The following is a 24,621-nucleotide window of genomic DNA, read 5'->3' on the forward strand; positions in this document are numbered from 1 at the left end:
TTTCATGCAATATAAGCTCATGAATGGATGAATGATGCTCATGTTCATGAAATACAAGTGCAAATGTGGAAGCCAAACACCTAGGGTGTTACACCTACTATGTTTGCTTTGATTACCATAGCATTGACATGAGGGTAGCTCTCTAGCTGTAGGTCCTGTTCTGAGAACGTGATGGATGTCTTCGACCAGTCTGTGCATCGTACTGGTCCTTAAACTGATATGTTGTTGACCAGTCGGAGGTGGTCTTTCTTCTGTTTCTTTGTCTGGAACTCCATTGAGGAGCCTCTGGCTATTGGGAGTATCATGCCGATGGTGGGTAGTGGTGTATGTGGATTGAGCTGGTTGTCTGGGTTGGGTTTGTTTTTAGGCATGGGTTGTTGTGTAGCCGGAGGTGGCGGAGACAGCGCCTCAAGTTGCCTGTTATGCAATTGCTACGGCTGGTTGGTCTCGATGAAGGTTATATGCAGAGGTGTTGGGTTTATATAGGTGAGGTTGGCTTCCGCTCGCTAGGCGCTAGCTTGCCCTTGCTGTAGGGTACTTGGTCGCTATGCTGGTAGGAAGTTTAGATAGTAGGCGACAACTAGGGTGGATGGGTGTATTTGGGTGGAGTTTAGGCTTGAGTAGATAGGGCAATATTGCTGCTGAGGAGGTGCAGTGAAGGTGTGGTTTACCTCTCTTGCGGGCTGCTACTGTGGAGGCCGCGTATTTGATCTGTTCTTGATTCTTTCTTGGATCTCCTTTACATATGGGCAATCTCTAGTGATGCGACCCTTGTTCTCTCCATGAAAGAAACAATACTGCCTTTGCTGCTTTTGATTTTGGTTTCTATTCTAGTTTTGGCCCCGACCATTTCCTTTGCCTTCGGATTGCTTTTGGGGTGTGTTTCTTGGTCCTACCTTCGGCGCCTACTGCCCTTGCTATGTATTTCCTTGTTGTTCTATGTTAAAGACTTGCTGATTCTGCCCTTGCTATGTCTGCAGCTGGCCTTGGCTTCTATTACCCTTCTGGGGATTTCTGTTGTTCCCTTGGAATTGCTTGCTTTGGTTCTGTTCTTTTAGCCTTCTACGAAGGTCATTGTCTAATTTGCAATACTTCTCGAATTCGCTATATAGGTCTTCGATGGTCCTTGGCTTCTCCCTAGCCAGATGGGCTATGAAGGGTCCTATACGCAGGCCCTTGATTGCTGCTTCAATGATGACATCCTCTAGAACATTGGGTGCCTTTGCTTTCATCTGCACAAACCTCTAGAAGTAGTATTTTAAGGCTTCCCCTTGATTCTACTTACACTGAAAGAGTGAAAGGATCTAGGATGTCGCCTAGAGGGGGGTGAATAGGCGTTTCTGAAAAATCAACACCTTTAAAAGCGGAAACGATTAGTAATAGGAGTTTCCACAATGGAAACTCCAAATCAAAGTAATACAACCCCTCACAAGTTAGCCACAAAGTATATAAAAGATACTAGATAAACCTAGGGAGCCAAACAACGGCAACCAAAGAGTTGAATCAAAATGCACTAGTCAGTTAATGTCGGAAGTCCCGACAGTTTGGGTCAGAACTTCCGACGTGTCAGAAGTCCCGACGTGTCAGAAGTCCTGACAGTTTGGGTCAGAACTTCCAACGCAAACTGTCAGCACTTCCAACCCCTACGGGAAATGAACTACAAGTGCTAAAATGAACTTTGTGATGCCGATAACTTACAAACCCACTTCCTAGTGGTAAGGTAAGGTGTTGGGTCACTCTCTTGATGTTGATAAGCCACCACTTCGTAGATCGAGTCCCAAACCCTAAGAAATAGCTAGAGAGAGGGAGACAACCAAATACAAGTAATTTTGAGCAAATCACAACAACAACAAGCACGCGGGAGACAAGAATTTATCCCGAGGTTTGGCAGCCCCACAAAGGAGCTCCTACGTCCTCGTTGTTGAGGTGACCACTTAGGTCGGAGTCTCTTCCACCTCCTTGCCTCACTCAAGGATACCACAAAGGTCACTTGAGTTTCTTCACTAGAAAACAAGGGTAATACAAACATCCCAAGGCTCTTCCACAAGATGGAAGCTCTTGGGCGACGCCTCGCCGGCTAGGGGAAAATCCCCAAGAGTAACAAATGCAAATCAAACCGGCTTGATGAAGAAATCAAGTGCTCAAGCTTGCTCAAAGTGTTTTTCTCACTCAATCCACTCTCCAATCACTCAAACCCTTTAGGAATTGAAGTTGGAGGCAAAGGAGAGAAGAGTGGCGAGCCTAGAATGCTTGGGGGCTGTTTTGGCCGAGTGTTTGTTGCAATGAAATGAGTGGGCAATGGTTAGAAATGAGGAGAGGGGTATATATACTCCAAGGCAAAATCTAACCGTTCAGATCTACGTCAGGAGTTCCGACGCAGATCTCGGGACTTCCGACGTATGAAGAAAACACTATTCATGCGAGGTCAAAGTCCACTTGAGACAGCCAACGTCGGGACTTCCGACGGTCGGAACTTCCGACAAACGTCGGGACTTCCGACGTGCACAGTCAGCAGGTCAGTAGAACCATCGATGCCGGGACTCCCGGCTTGGGTCAGGACTTCCGACTGTCGGGAGTTCCGACTCACGTCGGGACTTCCGACATCCACAGTCATCGCACAGGCAGTGACTGGGAGTCAGCACTTCCGGCAAGAGTCATGACTTCCGACTGTCGGGAGTTCCGGCTTACGTCGGGACTTCCGACACCGACAGTCACAGAAAATTATTCTATGTGCTCGTGAAGTGCTAGAGTGTCTCTCTTTTGATTTAATTATTATGCTTGAGCACTCTATCTTCCTCAGACCACCTAAACTTGCATCCCTCTTAATAGTACGGCATACCTATTAACTCAAGATCAAAAGAAAAACGAAATTAAACCTTTTGAGTTGATCTTCTTTAAATTGATGCCGTGTCTTTCAATCTTCATCAAGTGAGGGTGCCAACATATCAATATTGATCTTGTCACTTGAGCATAGCCATCTTGAGCACGTGACTTGATTCCATTCATCAAATATGAATAACTCCAAATGCATCAAGTCACTTTAATCAACTTGTCTAATATAGATTTGATCCTTCACATTAATATGACCATCTTAGCTTGATTAGTACCTCAACTAAATGCAAGTACTTTCTTCTTCACCCTAGCTAGGTTCTTCGGCCGCCAAGCCATCGCTTGCCCTTCACCCTTGCTTAGTACCTCGAAGCCTTTCCTTGCTATCTTCACCATCTCAAGCCATTAAGTCACATCTTGTGTTGAATCATTCATTCATATGTATTATTATCCTTTTCATTTCAATTTAGCAAGCTTCAAATATGAGACCATTCCATATGCAATCCCTCATGTCTCATTAACTAATACTCACGAGCTTGCTTTCACATAGTATATGGAAATCCCACAATAAACAAGCATTTGCATGAATTCCATTTGCATTGTTGTCTTATGCTTGAACTAGATTGTTTATACAACAACACTTCATTTTGGCTTTCATTAAGTACCTGTGAGATAACCTATTACCTGTCCACACTTAGCAAACGGGTTAGTTCTTTAATCACGTTGTCATTCAATCATCCAAAACCCACTAAAGGCCTAGATGCACTTTCAATCTCCCCCTTTTTGGTGATTGATGACAACTTGATTAAAGCTTACAAAATGATATAAACATTTAAACTTTTGGGTTCAATGATTTATGAGAGGCTCCCCCTTAATATGTGCTTATGATTAGAATTCACAAAATGACCTCAAATGTCAATTGCACATACTAAAACATATAGGAGACTCCCCCTAAATCATTGCATTCGTGGGGTGCATGTGTGTGTGACAAAGTTAAACCGTGATGCATATGACAAGATATATCAATCTATCTCAAATCCAAGATACATCAATGAAGCTCAAAAACAAGAACCGACAGCCTACAGTACATATCTTCAGGTACAAAGATAAGCAAATGAAACTATCCTGAAGCTTTAATCAGTCTCTCTCCCCCTTTGTCATCTATCACCACAAAGGTCTAACAATGACATACTAAGGATAAAAGGGCTACAAGCTGTCACACAAAGCACAAAGGGTGCTTAAGGTTCAAACTTTGTACTAATCTCTCCCTTTGTATTAAACTCTCCCCCTTTGTCATCTTAAAGAGGATGTACTTATCACTTGTTTGCAATTCAAAATAGATCAAGTACATGGGTTTACTAGCTCATGAACAAACTCATACACTAACCACTAGATCATATAATCATTCAAGCAATAGCGGTAGTCTATGAATCAAAAAAATTTCATTTATAATGCATGATCCTATAAGCATGTACTATATGCACTAACCGCATACTAGTAAGGGATGAAAAATGATCATGCACAATACAATGATACCTTTGCTATATTGGAGAGGAAGATAGTCATATAGATTTCAATTCATTTCTCCAATAGCACCATGAAGTCCAATTATAAGCTTGGTGAAGACCAATAGATACCAATTCTTTGAATTCCTATTCTTCACCCATATGAATTGAGAATCACTAATGATCAAGTGCACTCTTCTTGTTGTGGTTGGCTTGCTTCTTCTTTGATCATTGCTTGCTTGAGAGAACTAAAAAGATGCATCACTTGTAATACCACTTAAAATTTCATGACTTGTTCTCTTTTGGGTGTTGCTTGCTTTCTAGACCAATCTCTTGATTTTCTTCAACCAAGTACCTCAAATGTCCCTTTAGATTACCACTTTGATTTTAGCCATCCAAGCCTAGGATAAAGTGACCTCTCTCCAAAGAACCATCATTGATACTCACTTGAAATAACTTAAAAGAAAATCACTTGATCCACTTGAAAGATTTTGTTTGATTGATCCATATTGTTGAACTTAATTTGATGAATAACTTTGAATCCTTCTTTAAGTCCTTTTCTTTCTACTTGTTTAAGTCCTTTTCTTTCTATCAAAAGATCTCCAATTATTACTAGAACTTAAACTCCATCTTCATCTTCATCTTGGTCTTGATCTCTAGCTTGAGTACCAAATGTGTACCAGATACACTCTTCAAACAAATTGTCTTGTACTCATCATTTGTCATGCTTCTATCTCAAACCAAAACCAAAACATAGGTACCTCAATCACTTATAGATATGATTCTAATTTGAGGACCTTTGAATCTAAGTGACTTTTGATCAATCCAATAATTGTCACTTTCCTGGCAGATTCTGTACTCTTCAAAGAATAAATCATATCTCCCAAAGTACATATCCAAAAACCACAAAATTTGGTGAAGATGTGACACACTAAGCCTTCTAGTAGCTGTAAAAATTTTAGCTTCTTTTGACTTCTATATTGCTACTAGATTTCATATCTTTCCACACTGCTACATGCTGAAAACTGCTGCACTATAGCTGACAAGATCTACTCCAAATCCGAAGTATCACTTATCCAAATCTCATGAAATTTGCACAGCAACTAATACCATAAGTGTAGAGCATGCAGACCAAGTTTCAAGCCAATACAAATAGATTTGGTTGCTCAAACATGTCAATGATCACTGCTAGCTCAGATTTTTAATATTGGACAGATTTCAATAATTGATCTATTTTTCTCCAAATTGAACCAAACTTGAAATCAACTTGTTTGAATACTCTCACAAGACATATATCCATTCAAACCACTTACTAGAAGAAATCTTATGAACATATCCAATCAAACCAACTTCAAACTTGATTACTTAAGCATTTAATCCATTCAAACATCTCATAGCAAGCAACATATGCATATATATCCAATTCAATTAACTCATATGCACCCAAATAAACTTTGATCAACAAGAGATATACCTTGATAGCTTATGATCATCTTTGCAAGCTGCAACTCCACTTATTTGCAGGCCTTCAAATACATCAATAAATTCCCACAACTTGAATATGACACTTGTATGTTGATAGCATATGGACTTCAATCAATTTTGACTTGGCATTGGGATAGAATTGCACTAGGTTTTAATACTTGACTCAACATAAGATGAACAATAATAATTTCATTGAATCAAGTCTCCAATGCCATGGTACCTACAAACGATCATCCACTTTTCGATGGTACCCCAAACTAGTTTGGGTCCTCTCATGTTAGATGCAACATACTTAGGCATAGCCTTAGTATGAATAGCGGAATTTTTGCAATACTAACCAATAAGGTACAATAACAAACCTTCCTAGGCATAATATTTGCATCAATTGAAATAGGCTTAGGATTCTCACTTAGGGGACATGAATTAGCCAAGAATTGATTTTTTCTTTTACGAATATTTGGCAAATTTATGATTTTCAAAAACTTGAGAGAGATTTTAGACGGACATAGGGATTTTTATGGACTTGAGAGAACCATGTCACATGTGATTAGGCAAATAATCAACCAAGGGTAGCAATAATCACAATATGACATGACTAGGTCACAAAGACCCAAAACCACATGATTTTCAAAAAACCACACCACCTACACATGCTAGTTAGGGATTTTGAAAAAACATCTATCCTATATCACACAAATGCACACACTAACATATAAAGGGCCTTAGATGCACTTACAATGCATGTATGTAAATACATACCTTTGCCTTGAGCCCACAATATCACCACTGAGATAATACATGGCATGACAACATCATGTTGACCTCACTTGTCAAATAATCATACCATATATGAAATCAATTTTCATCCAAAGGACTACAAATAATACTAGATAAATTTGTTAGTCCACAATGGTGCAAAATAGAAACTGAGCTCCCCCTAAATAAGTACCACAAGTAATTTGAATGACTTTCAACAAGCACTTTATTCTTTTAAGAATTTGGGAGTCAATTTTCTATTTTGACCAACACAAAGTAATTTGCCATATTTAAATTTCGTTGAGACATACTCACAACCCACTTAGGTTTGATAGATCACAAGCTTCTGAGCAAATTAAGGATATATGAAATCATATGGATCAAACCTCAATTGCATCCCAATTAGTGCTCTAGTTCCTACCATACCAGACATGTCTGGTAGGCGCAGGACATAAACAATTGAAGCGCTGCTTGTGATTCTTCGTTTTAGCTCTAGTACTTCTTGTATGCCTACATCTGAACAAATACATTGCTCTACTAGAGAGCCATTAAAAGCATCACATGGCAAATATGATAATGATTAAATAAAACTAATTAGTCACTTCTAATTATTTCACAAATATGCTTATTTGTGAGCCATTGAGCACTAAACACAAAGTGGCTATCCTATAAGGTCTTTAGATACTTGTTACCAATGGTAGAGATGAAGTAAACGATATAGTCATTGATTTATCTTCGGGTCAACCATATATGAGATTATGATAAGAATTGATTGACAGATTGAGTGAATATTTTCAATTTACTTGCTCAACCATCCCAAAGCTTTCATCTCACCACCAAGTACCTACATTATCAACCTAAGCACATTTTGGTACCCAACTCTTGTTGGGTCCTTTTGGGTTAGTCAACAAGTGCTTAGGCACCCAAATGGCCTTAGTACTAGTTTGTGGTGAACACATCACCTTGCTAGTGCTAACTCCTTTTGTGGTCTTCCTAAGCATATTATTATAAACAAATGTGTTCGGCTTAGGGATGTTACCATTTGGGCAATCATAGCTTAGATGCCCCTTTCTTTTACAAGCATAGCATATGCGACCTTTGTTTGCTTTATGCTTGTTTTGCTTGTATGGACATCTATCAACCTTGTGGCCCATCTCATTGCATCCATAGCATCTTCTTGTTGCAACTTGGGCTACCTTTCTTGACTCTTGATATATTGGGCATTTCTTGGTAGGATGCCCCAATTTCTTGCTCATGAGACAAGCGCTTTGTCCATCACTCTTCACTTGCTTGGCCTCCTTGATTGAAGCCTTTTGAGTGGCGGCTTCAACCTTGTCGGCCCAATTCTTATGTGGACACGTAGCCCACTCATGTCCATACAATCCACAACCATAGCACATACTTTTTCCATGTTTCTTGCTCTTGGTTGTGTTGGCCTTGCTTGAAATGTGATTCCTTTGTTGGGTTTTGAAGGAAGCAAGGTTTGAACCCTTCTCAAGCTTCTTCACCATGTTATCACGGTTATCTTGAGAAGGTTGTGCTTTCTCCTTACCCTTCAATCGAATCACATCTTTCTTTAATCTTTTCACCTCTTCTTTGAGCTCTATGTTTTCTATAAATTTTTGCTCAATCGAAGATTGGCTTGCTTGAGAAGCACACTCATTAGCACAAGAAATATTCAATTGAGATTGTGTACAAGTGAGTGTGTGAGTAGGAGGTTGAGATGATTTTACCGTTGTAATCACAACCTCATGAGCCACCTCAAGCATGATGCTTGATTCTACTAATTCTTCATGAGAGCACTTGAGATGAACATAGTTTGCTTGTAGCACATTATATTTGCTTGAGAGTTCATCTAATTTTGCCTTGAGCTCAAAGTTTTCCTTCTCTAGTTGTGAAACACTAGAAGAGGAGTTAGTAACTAAAGCATGCTCAATTGATAATTTTTCATACCTCTCATTTATGGCCTTTAGCTCTTGCAATTTGGAGATGAGAAACTTTTCTTGATTTTGAAATGATTGCTCTTGTTTCTCATTCTCTTCCTCTAGCTCATCATTCTTCTCAACTAGCTTCATGAGAATGAGCTTGTCTTTGTTACTTAGATGATCAAGAGTGTAGCTATCTTCAATTTCAATATCACTCTCTTCTTGATCATCTACTCGTGCTATCTCCTTGGCTTGATCTTTCTTGCTAGCCTTCTTCTTGCTTTTCCTGGCCATGAGACATAAGTGATGAGTATCATGAGATACTGAGGTTGACTCATCACTTGGCCGCCACCGGGCTTGAGCCTCATCATCATAGGCTGCCTGCTGTCCGGCTGCCTCAGCCATACCGAACGAGTCTGGTAGGGATACCGGACACGTCCGGCATGCGCTTGCAGACAGCGCAGTCACCTCGGCTTGCACCTCTTGCTCCGGCTCGGCGCTCTTGAGATCTTGTGAGGCTTCTTCGCTGCATGAAGACATAATGGACATATTTTCCATTGACTCGACCTCAAGTGCATCATCGCATTTGGATTTTCCATATAACTCAATGAGTTTGGTCCAAATGAGATGAGCACTCTCCGGAGGTGGTTGTCCATTGAATATTGCCTCATTTTGAACCTCTGCACTCAATGTACTCAAAATGATATTAATAGCTTGAGCATTTAGTTGCACGCATATCTCTTCCTCTTTTGATAAATTCTTATAGTTGCTCCAATCAACTATATGAAGAGGTATGCTTGCAAACACAATATGCTCAACAAGAGGACTAATATCTCTAAAAGCATTGAGTACATGAATTGACCAAGATATAAAGTTTGAACCATCATTTTGGAGAAGCATCGGCTCCAACTCGATAGGCGTCGACATCCTTTTCTCACGGCGGTGAAGCTTTGGGTGAGAACCTCGCTCCGATACCAATTGAAAGGATCTAGGATGTCGCCTAGAGGGGGGTGAATAGGCGTTTCTAAAAAATCAACACCTTTAAAAGCGGAAACGATTAGTAATAGGAGTTTCCACAATGGAAACTCCAAATCAAAGTAATACAACCCCTCACAAGTTAGCCACAAAGTATATAAAAGATACTAGATAAACCTAGGGAGCCAAACAATGGCAACCAAAGAGTTGAATCAAAATGCACTAGTCAGTTAATGTCGGAAGTCCCGACAGTTTGGGTCAGAACTTCCGATGTGTCAGAAGTCCCGACGTTTGGGTCAGAACTTTCGACGTGTCAGAAGTCCTGACAGTTTGGGTCAGAACTTCCAACGCAAACTGTCAGCACTTCCGACCCCTACGGGAAATGAACTACAAGTGCTAAAATGAACTTTGTGATGCCGATAACTTACAAACCCACTTCCTAGTGGTAAGGTAAGGTGTTGGGTCACTCTCTTGATGTTGATAAGCCACCACTCCGTAGATCAAGTCCCAAACCCTAAGAAATAGCTAGAGAGAGGGAGACAACCAAATACAAGTAATTTCGAGCAAATCACAACAACAACAAGCACGCGGGAGACAAGAATTTATCCCGAGGTTCGGCAGCCCCACAAAGGAGCTCCTACGTCCTCGTTGTTGAGGTGACCACTTAGGTCGGAGTCTCTTCCACCTCCTTGCCTCACTCAAGGATACCACAAAGGTCACTTGAGTTTCTTCACTAGAAAACAAGGGTAATACAAACTTCCCAAGGCTCTTCCACAAGATGGAAGCTCTTGGGCAACGCCTCGCCGGCTAGGGGAAAATCCCCAAGAGTAACAAATGCAAATCAAACCGGCTTGACAAAGAAATCAAGTGCTCAAGCTTGCTCAAAGTGTTTTTCTCACTCAATCCACTCTCCAATCACTCAAACCCTTTAGGAATTGAAGTTGGAGGCAAAGGAGAGAAGAGTGGCGAGCCTAGAATGCTTGGGGGCTGTTTTGGCCGAGTGTTTGTTGCAATGAAATGAGTGGGCAACGGTTAGAAATGAGGAGAGGGGTATATATACTCCAAGGCAAAATCTAACCGTTCAGATCTACGTCGGGAGTTCCGACGCAGATCTCAGGACTTCCGACGTATGAAGAAAACACTGTTCATGCGAGGTCAAAGTCCACTTGAGACAGCCAACGTCAGGACTTCCGACGAACGTCAGGACTTCCGACGGTCGGAACTTCCGACAAACGTCGGGACTTCCGACGTGCACAGTCAGCAGGTCAGTAGAACCATCGATGCCGGGACTCCCGGCTTGGGTCGGGACTTCCGACTGTCGGGAGTTCTGACTCACGTCAGGACTTCCGACATCCACAGTCATCGCACAGGCAGTGAATGGGAGTCAGCACTTCCGGCAAGAGTCATGACTTCTGACTGTCGGGAGTTCCGGCTTACGTCGGGACTTCCGACACCGACAGTCACAGAAAATTATTCTATGTGCTCGTGAAGTGCTAGAGTGTCTCTCTTTTGATTTAATTATTATGCTTGAGCACTCTATCTTCCTCAGACCACCTAAACTTGCATCCCTCTTAATAGTACGGCATACCTATTAACTCAAGATCAAAAGAAAAACGAAATTAAACCTTTTGAGTTGATCTTCTTTAAATTGATGCCGTGTCTTTCAATCTTCATCAAGTGAGGGTGCCAACATATCAATATTGATCTTGTCACTTGAGCATAGCCATCTTGAGCACGTGACTTGATTCCATTCATCAAATATGAATAACTCCAAATGCATCAAGTCACTTTAATCAACTTGTCCAATATAGATTTGATCCTTCACATTAATATGACCATCTTAGCTTGATTAGTACCTCAACTAAATGCAAGTACTTTCTTCTTCACCCTAGCTAGGTTCTTCGGCCGCCAAGCCATCGCTTGCCCTTCACCCTTGCTTAGTACCTCGAAGCCTTTCCTTGCTATCTTCACCATCTCAAGCCATTAAGTCACATCTTGTGTTGAATCATTCATTCATATGTATTATTATCCTTTTCATTTCAATTTAGCAAGCTTCAAATATGAGATCATTCCATATGCAATCCCTCATGTCTCATTAACTAATACTCACGAGCTTGCTTTCACATAGTATATGGAAATCCCACAATAAACAAGCATTTGCATGAATTCCATTTGCATTGTTGTCTTATGCTTGAACTAGATTGTTTATACAACAACACTTCATTTTGGCTTTCATTAAGTACATGTGAGATAACCTATTACCTATCCACACTTAGCAAATGGGTTAGTTCTTTAATCACGTTGTCATTCAATCATCCAAAACCCACTAAAGGCCTAGATGCACTTTCAAAGAGCTCCATGGACATCAAGGATTCAGTGGTGAACCCCTTGAAGTTTGCTAGGATTTTGTCATGGAGGTCCTCCCATGAATACACAAAGCTTGGCTTTAGCATAGAATACCATGCCAGCGCATCACCTTCGGCACGATGATGAAAGACTTAGCCAAAACGGCTTCATTTATGCCTACGGAGGCTACTGCTGCCTCAAAGCTCATGATGAATTGGCATGAGTCATTGAATTTGGGTAAGGTGATGGGTTTATAGGAGGTAGGCCAGGGTGCACTTTGGCTGCCTTCGGATAATGGCGATTTGGAGTTGATGGTTCTATGGGTTTGTGCCGACGTGTAAGGTGTGCCAAAGGCTAGCTGAGCTGTTATACCTGGCGGAGGGTTGGGTTGGTTTTGACTTATAGAATGGAGTCATTTGGATGCATTAGATGGTGGTTGCGGAGGCTGCATACTTTGTATTTCATCCTGTAGGATGGCCAGCTACTTCCTTATCTCCGCTGCCTAGGCTGATGGTTGGGCTGCCCGCTGGCTTGCAGCGAAGGCTGTTGCAACCCTATCCCTCCGTTGCATACTTTGCAACTAAGTTTGCAGCTCCTAAAGCTCTTGCTCTAGTGTAAGATCTAGGGCTTGCTGGTCTTCGACTATTGGAGGGTGGTCTTCGATGGCTACCTCCTTTGTGACCTGATCTTCTGTGGCGGTAGCATAGGTGCTATGGGTGTTGTGCTTAGGCCTTTCCCTTGTTGCGGGTTCTATAGGTGCCCTTGCAGAGGCTTCTCTCTTTCTTGCCATTGTGGGTTTTGCTTGGACAACACGCGGTGGGCGCCAATGTTGGAAGAGAGACTTCCAGCAAAAGGCCGAGCACGCGGGACCTTCGCCCAAGCGAGTGCCCTAGGCGAAGGTGGGGAGCTAGAGCGGTGTGTGAGTGCAGACATGGACCCCAAAGTGATTAGGGTTTCATAAATGTGTTCACTAACCAACCCCCTTTACATAGTTCACATCCCCTTTTTATAGGGCACTGTTTGCTATCTCAGCTCTTTACAACTTTGCCCCTCGATAGCTATGGTACATTCCCAAAATATTCCTATGTCTACTCAGGCTACCAGTGGGCAATTTGGTTACCCACTTCCCAAACCACCTTTGCTTACTAGGCCATCTCCGGTGTCCCATTAAAGGCCTGAGGTTGAGCGCCGACACCTCTGCCGACCAAATTCTAGCCTCCGCTCCAGGCATCCGCCGAGGGATACCTCCATGGCCTTCTCTTCCTCACTACTAGGGATGTGTTCATCAATGACGCTTTCCTTTCGTCACTGAAGACACCAAAATCGTCACATATATTATTTTATGACGAAATTGTGACGAAATTGATTTCGTCATTGAATGAGCGTCATATTTTGGATAATGTGACGAAACATATATTTTCGTCATAGATGTGTGTTCCTTCTATGACGAAATGGCCCTCGTCATAGAAGAGTATTCTTTCTATGATGATGCATTTTCATCATTGATGTAGCCCCTTTTTCGTCATAACTTGCCGTCTGTTAGGCGGCCAGACGGCGTCTGCCATGCTGGCAGCTGACGTGTCCTGTCCACATGGCGCGTCCACGTTTCAGGTGATGTGGCTTGGCACATGGCTGGTGACGTGTCGGACTACGTGGCTGCTGACGTGGCAGGGATGTGGATGTGCACGCGTCCACTTTTTATTGGGCCACAGGGCATGCTGTGAGTAGTCCACGTGTCTTGCTGTGATTGGCTCTCATTTTCATCACTGAAGTGATTACAAATTCGTCACTTAATAGATTACAAAATAGTCACAGAATCAACTACAAAATCATCACAAAAAGGTAACAAAATTCATCACAGGTGCACATGCTGAACAACAGATCACAGTATTCCAATTACCATCAACTTAACAGATCCAGTATTCATAGGTACCATCAACTTAATGAACAATACTAAACTTGGTTCACATATAACTCACTAGACATCATGTTCCATGTACTAGTTTCATCTCAGTTCACATAGGTTATGACAGCAACTATTAAAAAGTGGGCAAGCAACGGCAACATAGGTTATTGCATAAGCAAAATCACCAGCACGAACCCCTTGCTTCATCAACCAGCAGCTACGCGCAGCGCTCATGTCGAAGAACCATTGTTGATGGCCAAGATACGCTTGAGCAGCGCATTGTTCTCCTCCATTGCCTTGGTGTTTATCTCTGTCAGCTTCTTGTACTCCTCCATCTCCTTTTGTGTCCTCGCCAGCTTTTCCTCAGCTTCTTCACTTCTCTTCTTGAGATCGTCGATTTCACCTTGTACAGCAGCCTTAGCTTCAGCTGCTAGTTCTTCCCGAAGCTCGCTTTCATTTGATGATGATGATTTGGAGGATGCCACTGGTTTGATGCCAACACTCTTGAGGAAATGGTTTGAGCTGTTCTGGGAGAGCACCTGGGACACAACCTGCACACTGGATACTGCTGTCTCACCTTCAGCAATAGGTTCTCCCCTCAAAGCTTCCATATTTGACTGAAATAGCAATGACCCATCATTAGTTGATCATTATTGCATTAATTTGAGGTGCAAATATCACACAAGATGTATTTTTAAAAATATAAATAGCAAGATGTGTACTAGAGAGAGGTAGAAGCAAACCTAGCAAAATGGACAGACTGTAGTACAATTTATCTGATTTGTTATGTGGAACATTATGTAAATTGTAGTTTGATTCTTACTGACATAAAGCACAGCTACTCTATAATGAAACAATCAGAAATCACCTAGCATGTGGACACAATTAGTTCAGATTGTTCTCAGTTAAATGCAATCTCATTTCCAGTCAACATCTATCAAGTATTAATAGAGCACAGTTATCAGATTGTTCAGCAGATTGGTTTAGCAGATAATACACATACATAAAGCACATGAGAATAACTAAAAGCATGGGCTTTAGAGACTTGGCTGCAGTTAGGTTGCTTCCATTTTCATATCCATCCAAGATAATAACCCATTCAACCATTCCTTGTTTGATACATTGCAGTTTTAATCTAGTATATCAATGACTGCAATATGAATTTATGACTGCATGTAGATTGTTCCCAGAAATAAGAACAGCCTTCAGTTAGTACTTAACTTATTTAGCAAGTATATAGCTATGTTGGATTATGACCAGTTTTGAGCAAAAGATAGAATACAAAATGATTAAAATAGGACATGTTATCCAATTAATGAACAAAATGGCACAGCGAAACAGATGTCGGGACTTACAAGTGCTTCTCTTGCTGGTTCACTGAGACCATTTTTGGAGCTGGTATGGCAGGTCTTGAAGGCCTCCACCAAATCAAGTTCTTCATTTTGTTCTGTGCTTGGTTCTACATTGTTTTTCTTCTTTTTCTGTTTCATAGATAATCAATTACAGGAAAGTTGTCAGATAAAATGCAAAATAAGTTGGTTAGTGCAAATATGTACAAGGTACTCTTTACTTACATATGCATGTAAGTGTGCCACATAGCTGCGAGAACCCGTAGCCTGATGATACTTGACTTTACTGCGATTCTGCTTGTTCTTTTCACATGATTCCTACAAGAGAATGAACATGTCAGATGATATCATAGGTTCCAAATGAGAAGATCTTTGGAAACTGAATGAGAAAGAATATATGACAAGATACCCGTACCATGTTTTTTGGATTACACCACTTTGCAACCAGTACCCTCCACTCTGCATCAGACATGCATGCAACTGGAGAAGTTGTGGGAATCTCATTTGCAGGTTTACCATTGAAGTATTTGTTCTTCAGCCGATAACGCATTTGCCGCACCCCAGAGCGCAGCATATCAGTGCAAGCTTCCTCTATTGGCTTGTCTTCAGGGTTAATGGCCAAGCGCCCCTAGTCATATGACAATTCCATATTTAGTTAGTCAATGCAGGTTAAACAGATAAACAAGTTTACCATAGAAACAATAATGCACTTACAGAGAGCTTTCCCACAAAGTCTTTGTAATAGCGATCATCTCTCTTGTAATCTTTCCAATGAGTTAGGACAGGGACCTTATCCCTAATGATGACACCAGCCTCAGATGCAAACTTGGCTGCTTGAACAGGTTCATGAGGCCTTCTTTTCCCTTCAGCAACAGCTATGGGCATTCTCCTTCCCATAGCTTTAGTCATCCTGTCCAGCTGTGCTCCCTTGGTGGGTGGCCTGGGTCTCCTTAGGGCTCGCTGTGAAGGAGCTGCAAAATACAATTTGGATTTAAATGCTTTAGTTTCATGCAGATCAGCAAACCAGATGGCATAATAGAATGACAAAGAAACATCAACTTTCCTTCAGTGTCTTCCTCTCTAGCTACATTGTCTTCATCAGCACCTGTACTGTCTTGAGCACCACCTCCACTAAATTCCTCTTCAGCTATATTGTCCTGACCACCAGCTCCATTGCCTTCCTCTGCATCTGTATAAGACCTTTGTGGTGGTGTTTCATCATGACCATTGGTAGGATCCTCTACATTCTGGCCATCTCTCGCCGAAACAAGAAGCCTTTTTGATGATCTTGTTTGGGATTCAGGAGGCTGAACCTGTGATCCTTGAGATGCCCTCACTCTCTTACTAGCCCTAACTCCTGGCGCCATGGTGGGGCCTGTCTTCTTCTTCTTTGAAGCTAGGACTTTCCGACTATACCCTGCAAGAAACTGTGGATAAAAAAATCAAGTAAGTCATGTGCAAATATTCCCCATCCAGGTATGCAAGAAACTGTGGATTAAAGAACAGGTATGCAAGAAACAAGATGCATCTAAAAGCAAAGGCATATATTGAAGAACAGATTAAAAACACTCAAATGCAATGCAAATATTCCCCATCCAGTACTTTGAAGATAGAAGAAGCACCTTAGTTGCCAGGGGCTGTGGCTGCTCAACAGATTCAGTGTCATCATCATCACTATCTCCTTGATCATCATCTTCAAGGAGATACTCCGATGAATCCGAATCTTCATTATTTCTTTTCTTGTTTGCTAATTTTCCCCCCTTCTTTGATGCAGATAGTGATACAGAGTTATTAAATTGTAAAGATAGATTTTTCAGGCCGAAATCTTGCATCTTCTTGAAATTGTTCGCCACGCGTGCATCCCGGCGTCTCATAATCAGTTTTTTCAGATTCTTACAAAAACAAGCAAATTGTGTCTATTAGAAAATAAAAAGGAGTGAACTAAGAGCTAAGAGGTAGTAATACTAGATGGTAGATAGATAAGAGGTAGGAGCTAGTAGTGCCTGCTGAAGAGCTAAGGGATAAGAGGTGATAGGTTATAGGCAAAAAGTATTAGGTCAGAAAGAACTAAGAGGTACATGTATTTGTGTACTGAAGCACAATTACTCTAAAATCTGTGAAAAAATTGAAGATAGCTTGTACTGAACTACTATTTTCCAATCAACACATACAAAATATTTTGTATATATAAATAGTTAAAGCTATGTGTTTAGAATACTTTGTTAGTCTTGAATACTTTGTGCCTTAGTTAGTCTTGAATACTTTGTGCTGCTAAGCATGATGCTTTAAATTAACCACTGACTACTTAGGTTCAATAGAGTCGTGTGCTTGGTTTATTTAAATTTACTTCCATTAGAGTCTGAGCCAATCATTTTGACTGAATTTTACATTGACAGTTAACTATGCATATGCCAGGTTGACTTGATTGGTATAGGAAGTTTGCAATGGTGAAGGTGAACTCTAGCATGTAGCGTAGATGCTTAAGAGGCCCAGTCCCATGATTATATTCTATCCTTAGAAAAAGAAACTCGAGAAAAAACAGCCAAACCTTAGAATGCTACTTTGAACCATTCAAACAAATAAACAAGCAGTTGCATCGAGAAATTATATAAGCTTGTTACAAAATGAAGACGTTGTTGATATAAGTGATATTTCATTTTCGAAAACTTCTCTGAAAATTGTCACTGACTGCGAATTCATAATGAATTTCAGGAATTTTGTGAGCACTTGATGGTTGGTAATTTACTATACTGATCCAGATTTTAGTGCAATAGCCTGATGCTTTTTACAGCTGCGTCGCCTTTTTATCGTTGTATGGAGTGACCGAAACATATATATGTATATTATACACACACACACGTGTGTGTATAATCCAAGCAATCCAGGCGAAAAGCAACCGATCCATCATCAACATCATCAGCATCCCGTGCTCTCTGGAGCAGACAGTGCATAGCGATAAAGCTCATTTCTGCTGGATTTATGGTACCCCATACCTGAATCAGGATAACTTTGTTCCCCATATGCTACCCCTCTGATTGGATACGTTGGTCACTAGTCGGATGGTAAAAACACCGACAATTGCTCTCCCCTTCCAAATTGCTAATCATTTTTGTTTTTCTAAACACATAGCTTTAACTATTTATATATACAAAATATTTTGTATGTGTATAGCTGAAAATGATTCAGATATACAGATGAAGCAAATCTTAATCTGACAGATCAAGATACGACAGGCAGAAATTCTAGATACATATGTTGATTGTTGGGTCAAATTCTAAGGATCAGCTCCTAAAGTTTAGACTAACTGCACAGGAAAATCTGGGAAAATCTGGGAAGACAAATTGGGTTCCTGCGGTGGCGGCTAGGGTTCATAATCTGGGAAAATTTGGGAAGACAAATTGGGTTCACAATGCATTACTAATTGCACAGGAAAATCTGGGAAGACAAAAAGCAAAATAAATCACATACGCCTAACTCAATCTATAGCCAAATGGTTACCTTGATCTTGTTGTGCAGGTCTCTTCCTACCTTGACCCCTGGTTGCCACCATTGCGGATGTATACCAGGTGCTCGTCGGCGGTGGTCATCAACAGGGAAGCGGACCTGGTGCGGGCGGACCTGGTGCTCGTCGGCGGTGGTCGTCAACGGGGAAGCGGACCTGGTGCGGGCGACCCCTAGTCCACGACGACACAGCTCGCGGGCGAGGAAGCACCTCGGCGATGGGCGACGGCGTTTGTGTTCCTGCGGTGGCGGCTAGGGTTGGTGAAATGTGGGGGGGGGGAGAGGACGAGTGGCCGGGGGTGAGGAGGGAGTGGGGGTAATGGCTAAATTAGCGGTAATCAGTCTTAGGCGGCATTTTTATTGGCGGCATTTTTTTTGCGGCATTTTTTCCCTCCCGGAAGACCCTATGGTACCCAATTTATTTTGAAACTTCTTATTACATTTTTTAGTTATTATCTTAGTTATTTGTTGAATAAATAAAGGATAAAAGCTACAATACCTTAAGTTATGTAGAAAATTCTAAAAACTTGCATGGACACCTTATTTTGGTGTATGATCATGACATAAAAATTTCAAAGGATTTTGACAAAGTGGTACTATACATCACGTACAAGCATGAACATCTCTCACTTAGTTAGAGGGAGATATGTTAGACATGTATGACTTTGTCAGGATGATCCTGACCACTTTGTTAGAATTAGCTGAAACTTTTTTGTCATCATTATACACCAAAGTGAGGTGTCCATGCAAGGCTTTAGATCTTTTTAGCTAGCTTAGGGTATTTTAACATTTATCCTTCACTAATCCAACAAAAAATTACAATAATAGGTAAACTTGGTCAAAAAATTGCACAGATGCACACAGCATCATTGTTTGGCTCCATAAACATCCCATTAAAGTTTCAAATGATTTCGACAAAATGGTACTATACATCTTGTACATGCATGAACAACTCTCACTTAGTCACAAGGTAGCTTAAAGCTTTTATCCTTTAGTCATTCAACAAATAAGTACAATAATATCTAAAAAATGTAATAAGATGTTTGAAGATCAATGAGGTAAATCATTAAGCAATAATATATTAATAATTAATTAAAAATCTGGCAAAAAAATAACTATAGAGACATAGAAAAATAATAAACACAACAAATGTGGGAAAAACAAAAAAAATTGCTCCCATTGGGTTCGAACCCGGGAGCGCAAGGAGAAACTCAAAGTGCCTTACCAATGCGCTACTCAAGTGTTTTCATTAGTTCTCGACTGTAGTCTTACTTAAACTGTTCACCTAAGCCCTCGATGTCCCCCAATCCTGCCTTCCAGTTTGGAACCACCGAGCTTCCTTGGGGATTATAGAGACTAATCCCAAGCTCCGTGTGTCCATGATCCAGAGGCTGATCGACATATTCTATCAGATCCAGGCAGAGTGCTGCCACTGTGTCTTCGAGGAGGCCTGCTGTTCTTGTAGATGGAACTTATGCCACACAGAGTGCTGCCACTGAGACTGCTATTTGGGCTCCTGCTTCAGCGCTTGGATCGTTGGCTTCCAGCCAGAATCTCAGATCTCTCATTCTGTCTGGTGATTTCTTCTTGGCTGCTGTTGTTGCCTGTAACCTGACCAAGCTTGTGTTGAGGCTAGAGGAGATTAAGCCAGCAAAGGTTGAAGAAAACAAGGCCAGTACTGAAGCCTTGTTGATCATGGTGTCCATCTTGCAGTTGGGACAGTCATCTTACCTCCCGCACCCTATTGACAATGACTCGTATGATCGTATTGTTCTCTGTGTGAGGCTGCTTTGCAATACTGGTGATGATGTTAGGAAGGTCTGGTTGCATTCTTACCGCCAGAGCTTTGTCAACATGCTTGCTGAGAAGCAATTTAGGGAGACTGAGGAGATGAAGGCCAAGGCACAGATAACTTATGCCCAACCAGATGATCTTATTGATTTCTATCACCTAAAGAGCAGGAAGGTGAGACTGATCTACTTTTCTCTTTTTTTAAAAAAAAAATCTGAAACAATATTAGTTCTCTATGAGTACTGATTGCTAGTTCATATTTTTCTCCTGTTCCATTAGTTCTTAAATTTAGTCTCACTTAGTGAAGTCATGGACTCATGATTATAGAAGTATTGTATGAAGATAGTAAAGTAAAAAAATGTCTTTATTGGGTCAAGGAATAACCAAATGTGCGTATTTCAACAGAATTTCTATAGAAACTGAAATCAGTCAACATTTTTTCCTTCCAATAGTGCAGTCTAGGGACATGCCACTGGTCCATACTAGAAATCATCATCTTCATCGTCTAGGGACATGTCATCATTGTTATCATTGCCACCATCACTACAGTACTGCAGTACTGTCTCATCTTCCTCCTCATCCTCGCTATCTTCATGAATAATACGTTGCTTCTTGCTGCTTATAAGGTCTTGTAAATTTCTTTCAATTATAGTGGCTTCTCCACCTTGAATATTCTGAGTAACCTCATTATCAACCCCTGCTTGCACTACATGCTCAGTATCAGAACAATAATCATCCTGATGCACATCATGACTGTCCTCATCTTTTTCAGCGACATCATAAATATTCCTATGTTCAAATTTCTGCACAACTCGCCAATCTTTACCTAAAGATGTGTCTTGCATGTAAAATATCTTTTTTGATTGAGTTGCTAAGATGAAAAGATCAGTCTTGTACCATAATGACTGCACATTAATGGATTTGAAATGTCCGTCATCTCGAAGGCCTGTCGTCTTGCCTTCTTGCTTGAACCAATCGCATCGAAATAGAACCACCGTCCGACGGACTTGAAGATTTGAGTTATATTGCAACTCAATTACCTCTTTAAGGACTCCATAAAAATCTATGTCGTTCCCATCATGTGAACCTTCAGTCATTACACCACTATTTTATGTCAGAAAGAACTTCTCATGATCTACAGTGCTATACCGCACTCCATTAACTATGCAAGATGCACAAGTCTTAACTCGCAGATCTGGGCCACATGACAGTGCCCACAGTCCTTTGCTAACCGATTCTGGATGCTCCTTATGTTTGTTCTCAATCTGTTGCAACAAAAGTACTCAGTTAACCAATTACATATGGATACTAATGCATTTACTAAACCTAGAAACACAATGTGTACTGACTTACATGGCACCTAAACCACTTTGCAAATCCTTGTTCAACCATTTTATCAACATCAAGTGCACCTTGCTGCACAAGATCGTCCCTGTACAAGCTGCATGGCAAAGCTAAGTCATAAGAATAATTTAAAAATTTAGAAATTAAACAAAAACTAATCCCCAAAACATATAATAGATACTTACTCCAAATATTCCTCAGCTTCTTCACAATTATTTAGCACATACCAAACTAACTTATTGAGGACATCATCATCAATGTACTGGCTCCTATTAGATCCAACAAGAGTAACACCATGCTTAAAAACAGAGACGTCATCAGGCAATGGCATCTCTCCATCATTATCATCATGATAGTTAAATCTATTGTCAATATCCTCCATATACCTAGAACAAAAAGTCAATGTGTCACTTGCCATATATGCCTTAGCAATTGATCCTTCCGGTCTCGCCCTGTTCCTTACAAAATTCTTCAAAGTGCCTAGCCGCCTTTCTATTGGGTACATCCATCCGTACTGAACAGGTCCTCTAAGCAGTGCCTCATCAGGAAGATGGACGGCCAAGTGCACCATGACATCAAAGAAGGCAGGTGGAAAGATTTTCTCAAGCTTGCATAGGATCAATGGAATTTCTTCTTTTAGCCGTTTGACAACATCAATCCTTAGATTTCTACTGCATAGTTCCCTGAAGAAGGTCCCGAGCTCTGCAACTGCTTCATATACATCCTTCCTCACCAGTCCTCTTAGGCCAGCAGGTATGATTCTTTGCAGGAGTATGTGGCAAGAATGTGTTTTAAGCTTTCCCTGCACCTTTGAACCATCTTCACTTATGTATCTTGCTAGGTTAGCCGCATATCCATCAGGAAACTTGATACCTTTGAGAAACTTGCATAACTCAGTTTTCTGATCCTTCCCCAAGACATATGGAGCAGGTGGAGCAATGACTAAGTTGCCATGCTGCTATAAGTGCAATTCAGGTCTTATGCCCATATCATGCAAATCTAGCCTAGCATTGGTTGTGTCCTTGGTCTTGCCCTGTACATTGAGTAATGTGCCAAGAATGTTTTCACATATGTTTTTCTCTATGTGCATGACATCGAGATTATGTGGAAGCTTTAAATGTTTCCAATATGGCAATCTCCACAACCCAACTTTGCGGCTATAAATCTTTGGACCCTCATTGCGCTTCCTTTTATTTCCAATAATTTCATGATGCTTCCCTGGCCTGACATCTTTCACCTTCTCTAGCTCCTCTAGGACCTCCTCCAAAGTGAACTTGCCTGGTTGCTCTTTGTTTTCACGCTTACCATCGAAAGCCAAGCTTCTCCGCCATGCATGTGTCCGTGGAAGGTAACGACGATGTCCAATGTAACATATCTTATTCCTTATTGCCCGAGACAACGGATCCTTATCACAATGAATACATGCATAATACCCTTTTGTTGTTCGCCCTGATAACGTGCTCAACGCTAGAAAATCATGTATACACCACAACACGGCAGCACGAAGGTTAAACTTCCGACCAGTGCATGCATCGTAGGTACTGACACCCTTCCATAGATCGAGCAGTTCTTCAATTAGGGGCTCAAGGAACAAATCAAAATCCTTTCCTGGAGATTTTGGACCTGGGATGAGTAAAGACATAAAGCAGTTTGCTGGATTCACGCATTCCCATGGTGGGAGATTCAGTGGTGTCAGAAGCACTGGCCACATACTGTACTGCGTACTCATGTTGCCAAATGGATTGAATCCATCGGTAGCTAAGGCAAGCCTCAGGTTCCTCGGATCATCTGCAAAGGATGGTTCCCTCGTGTCGAAGTCCTTCCATGCTTCTCCATCAGCTGGATGGCTCATTACATTGTCGACTGGCGTCCTCTTTTTCTTGTGCCATTGTGTTTCCTCAGAAGTTCGCTTTGAAGCAAAAATTCTTTTCAACCTTGGCAAAAGTGGAAAATGCCTCAATACCTTGTGTGGAACCTTCTTGTTCCTAGTTTCATCTTGCCATCTAGACGTCTTGCATACTGGGCACACATTCCCTTTTTCATACCTCTTCCGAAACAACACACAATTGTTCTTGCACACATGGATGTTTTCATAACCAAGGCCCAATTCTCCAAGATATTTCTTGGCCTCATCATATGATTTTGGCAACTCACTCTGAGGGAATCCTGATGACAACAGCTTCATCATTATGGAAAATCCTGTATTGTCAATTCGATAACGAGACTTGATATACAACATCCTCACCAGAAAAGAGAATTTCGAATGGCTAGATCCCGGGCTAAGTGACTTCTTTGCATCTTCAAGGACTCTTGCAAACCTTGGTTGTTCTCCATCAGCCTCTGCCGCAGCATACAAATCTCCTATCATCTCTGGTACTCCATGATCCTCATCATAATCATCATCGGCCACATCCACATGTATCCCAAAGTCATGATCACTTCCTTCGACCTTCGGCTGCTCCAAATTCTCAACTACTACAGTATCTGCCGACTCCCCATGATGAATCCACCTGGTGTATGTAGCTGACATCCCATAAATGTGTATATGGTCACTTACATCATCCTGAGACCGCAGAGTTTGATTAAGACATTTGCTGCACGGACAAAGTATGTGGCTGTCTTCGGGGTATCTTTCACTGACAAATTTCATGAACTCTTCAACTCCTTTCACATATGCAGGTGTGAATTGTGTCCCAAAAATCCAGCTTCTATCCATCTGTACATTGTACTCAGTCCTTAAATTCCAGTAATAAATTCAACAAAATTCAAAAACACATCAAAGACATGCATATATGTAAAACAAATCAAACCTTGTACTCGGCAATCCTCTGCTCGCGCTCCACGCGCAGCTCTGCTCGCCGTCGCTGCTGCTCTGTCCCACGCGCGTACTGACAACGACGGTGTCGGCG

General features: G+C 41.3%; 1 protein-coding gene and 1 pseudogene across 1 annotated transcript; both read right to left on the reverse strand.

Moving 5' to 3' along the window:
- Positions 1–13,929: 13,929 nt before the first annotated feature.
- Positions 13,930–16,443, reverse strand: LOC136537832 (uncharacterized). The gene is made up of 6 exons (XM_066529800.1): positions 16,122–16,443; positions 15,791–16,047; positions 15,492–15,704; positions 15,302–15,394; positions 15,083–15,208; positions 13,930–14,344 (listed from the first exon to the last, which is right to left on the reverse strand). Exons 1-6 carry the CDS (start codon positions 16,441–16,443, stop codon positions 13,958–13,960), a joined length of 1,398 nt encoding a protein of 465 aa, XP_066385897.1. The 3' UTR covers positions 13,930–13,957.
- Positions 16,444–21,893: 5,450 nt separating this feature from the next.
- Positions 21,894–24,362, reverse strand: LOC136537833 (uncharacterized; annotated as a pseudogene).
- Between the last annotated feature and the right edge of the window lie 259 nt (positions 24,363–24,621).

This window comes from Miscanthus floridulus, chromosome 2 (genome assembly GCF_019320115.1).
Source record: "Miscanthus floridulus cultivar M001 chromosome 2, ASM1932011v1, whole genome shotgun sequence".
Lineage (NCBI taxonomy): Eukaryota > Viridiplantae > Streptophyta > Magnoliopsida > Poales > Poaceae > Miscanthus > Miscanthus floridulus.

Excerpts from the sequence above, each read along its gene's own strand:
- LOC136537832 (XM_066529800.1), bottom strand. The coding sequence starts at position 16,443 with ATGGCGCCAGGAGTTAGGGCTAGTAAGAGAGTGAGGGCATCTCAAGGA. Across the intron at positions 15,705-15,790 it reads ACTTTGTGGGAAAGCTCTCT|GGGCGCTTGGCCATTAACCC; the intron begins GTAAGTGCATTA and ends TCATATGACTAG. Across the intron at positions 15,209-15,301 it reads TGGCACACTTACATGCATAT|AAAAAGAAGAAAAACAATGT; the intron begins GTAAGTAAAGAG and ends TCTATGAAACAG.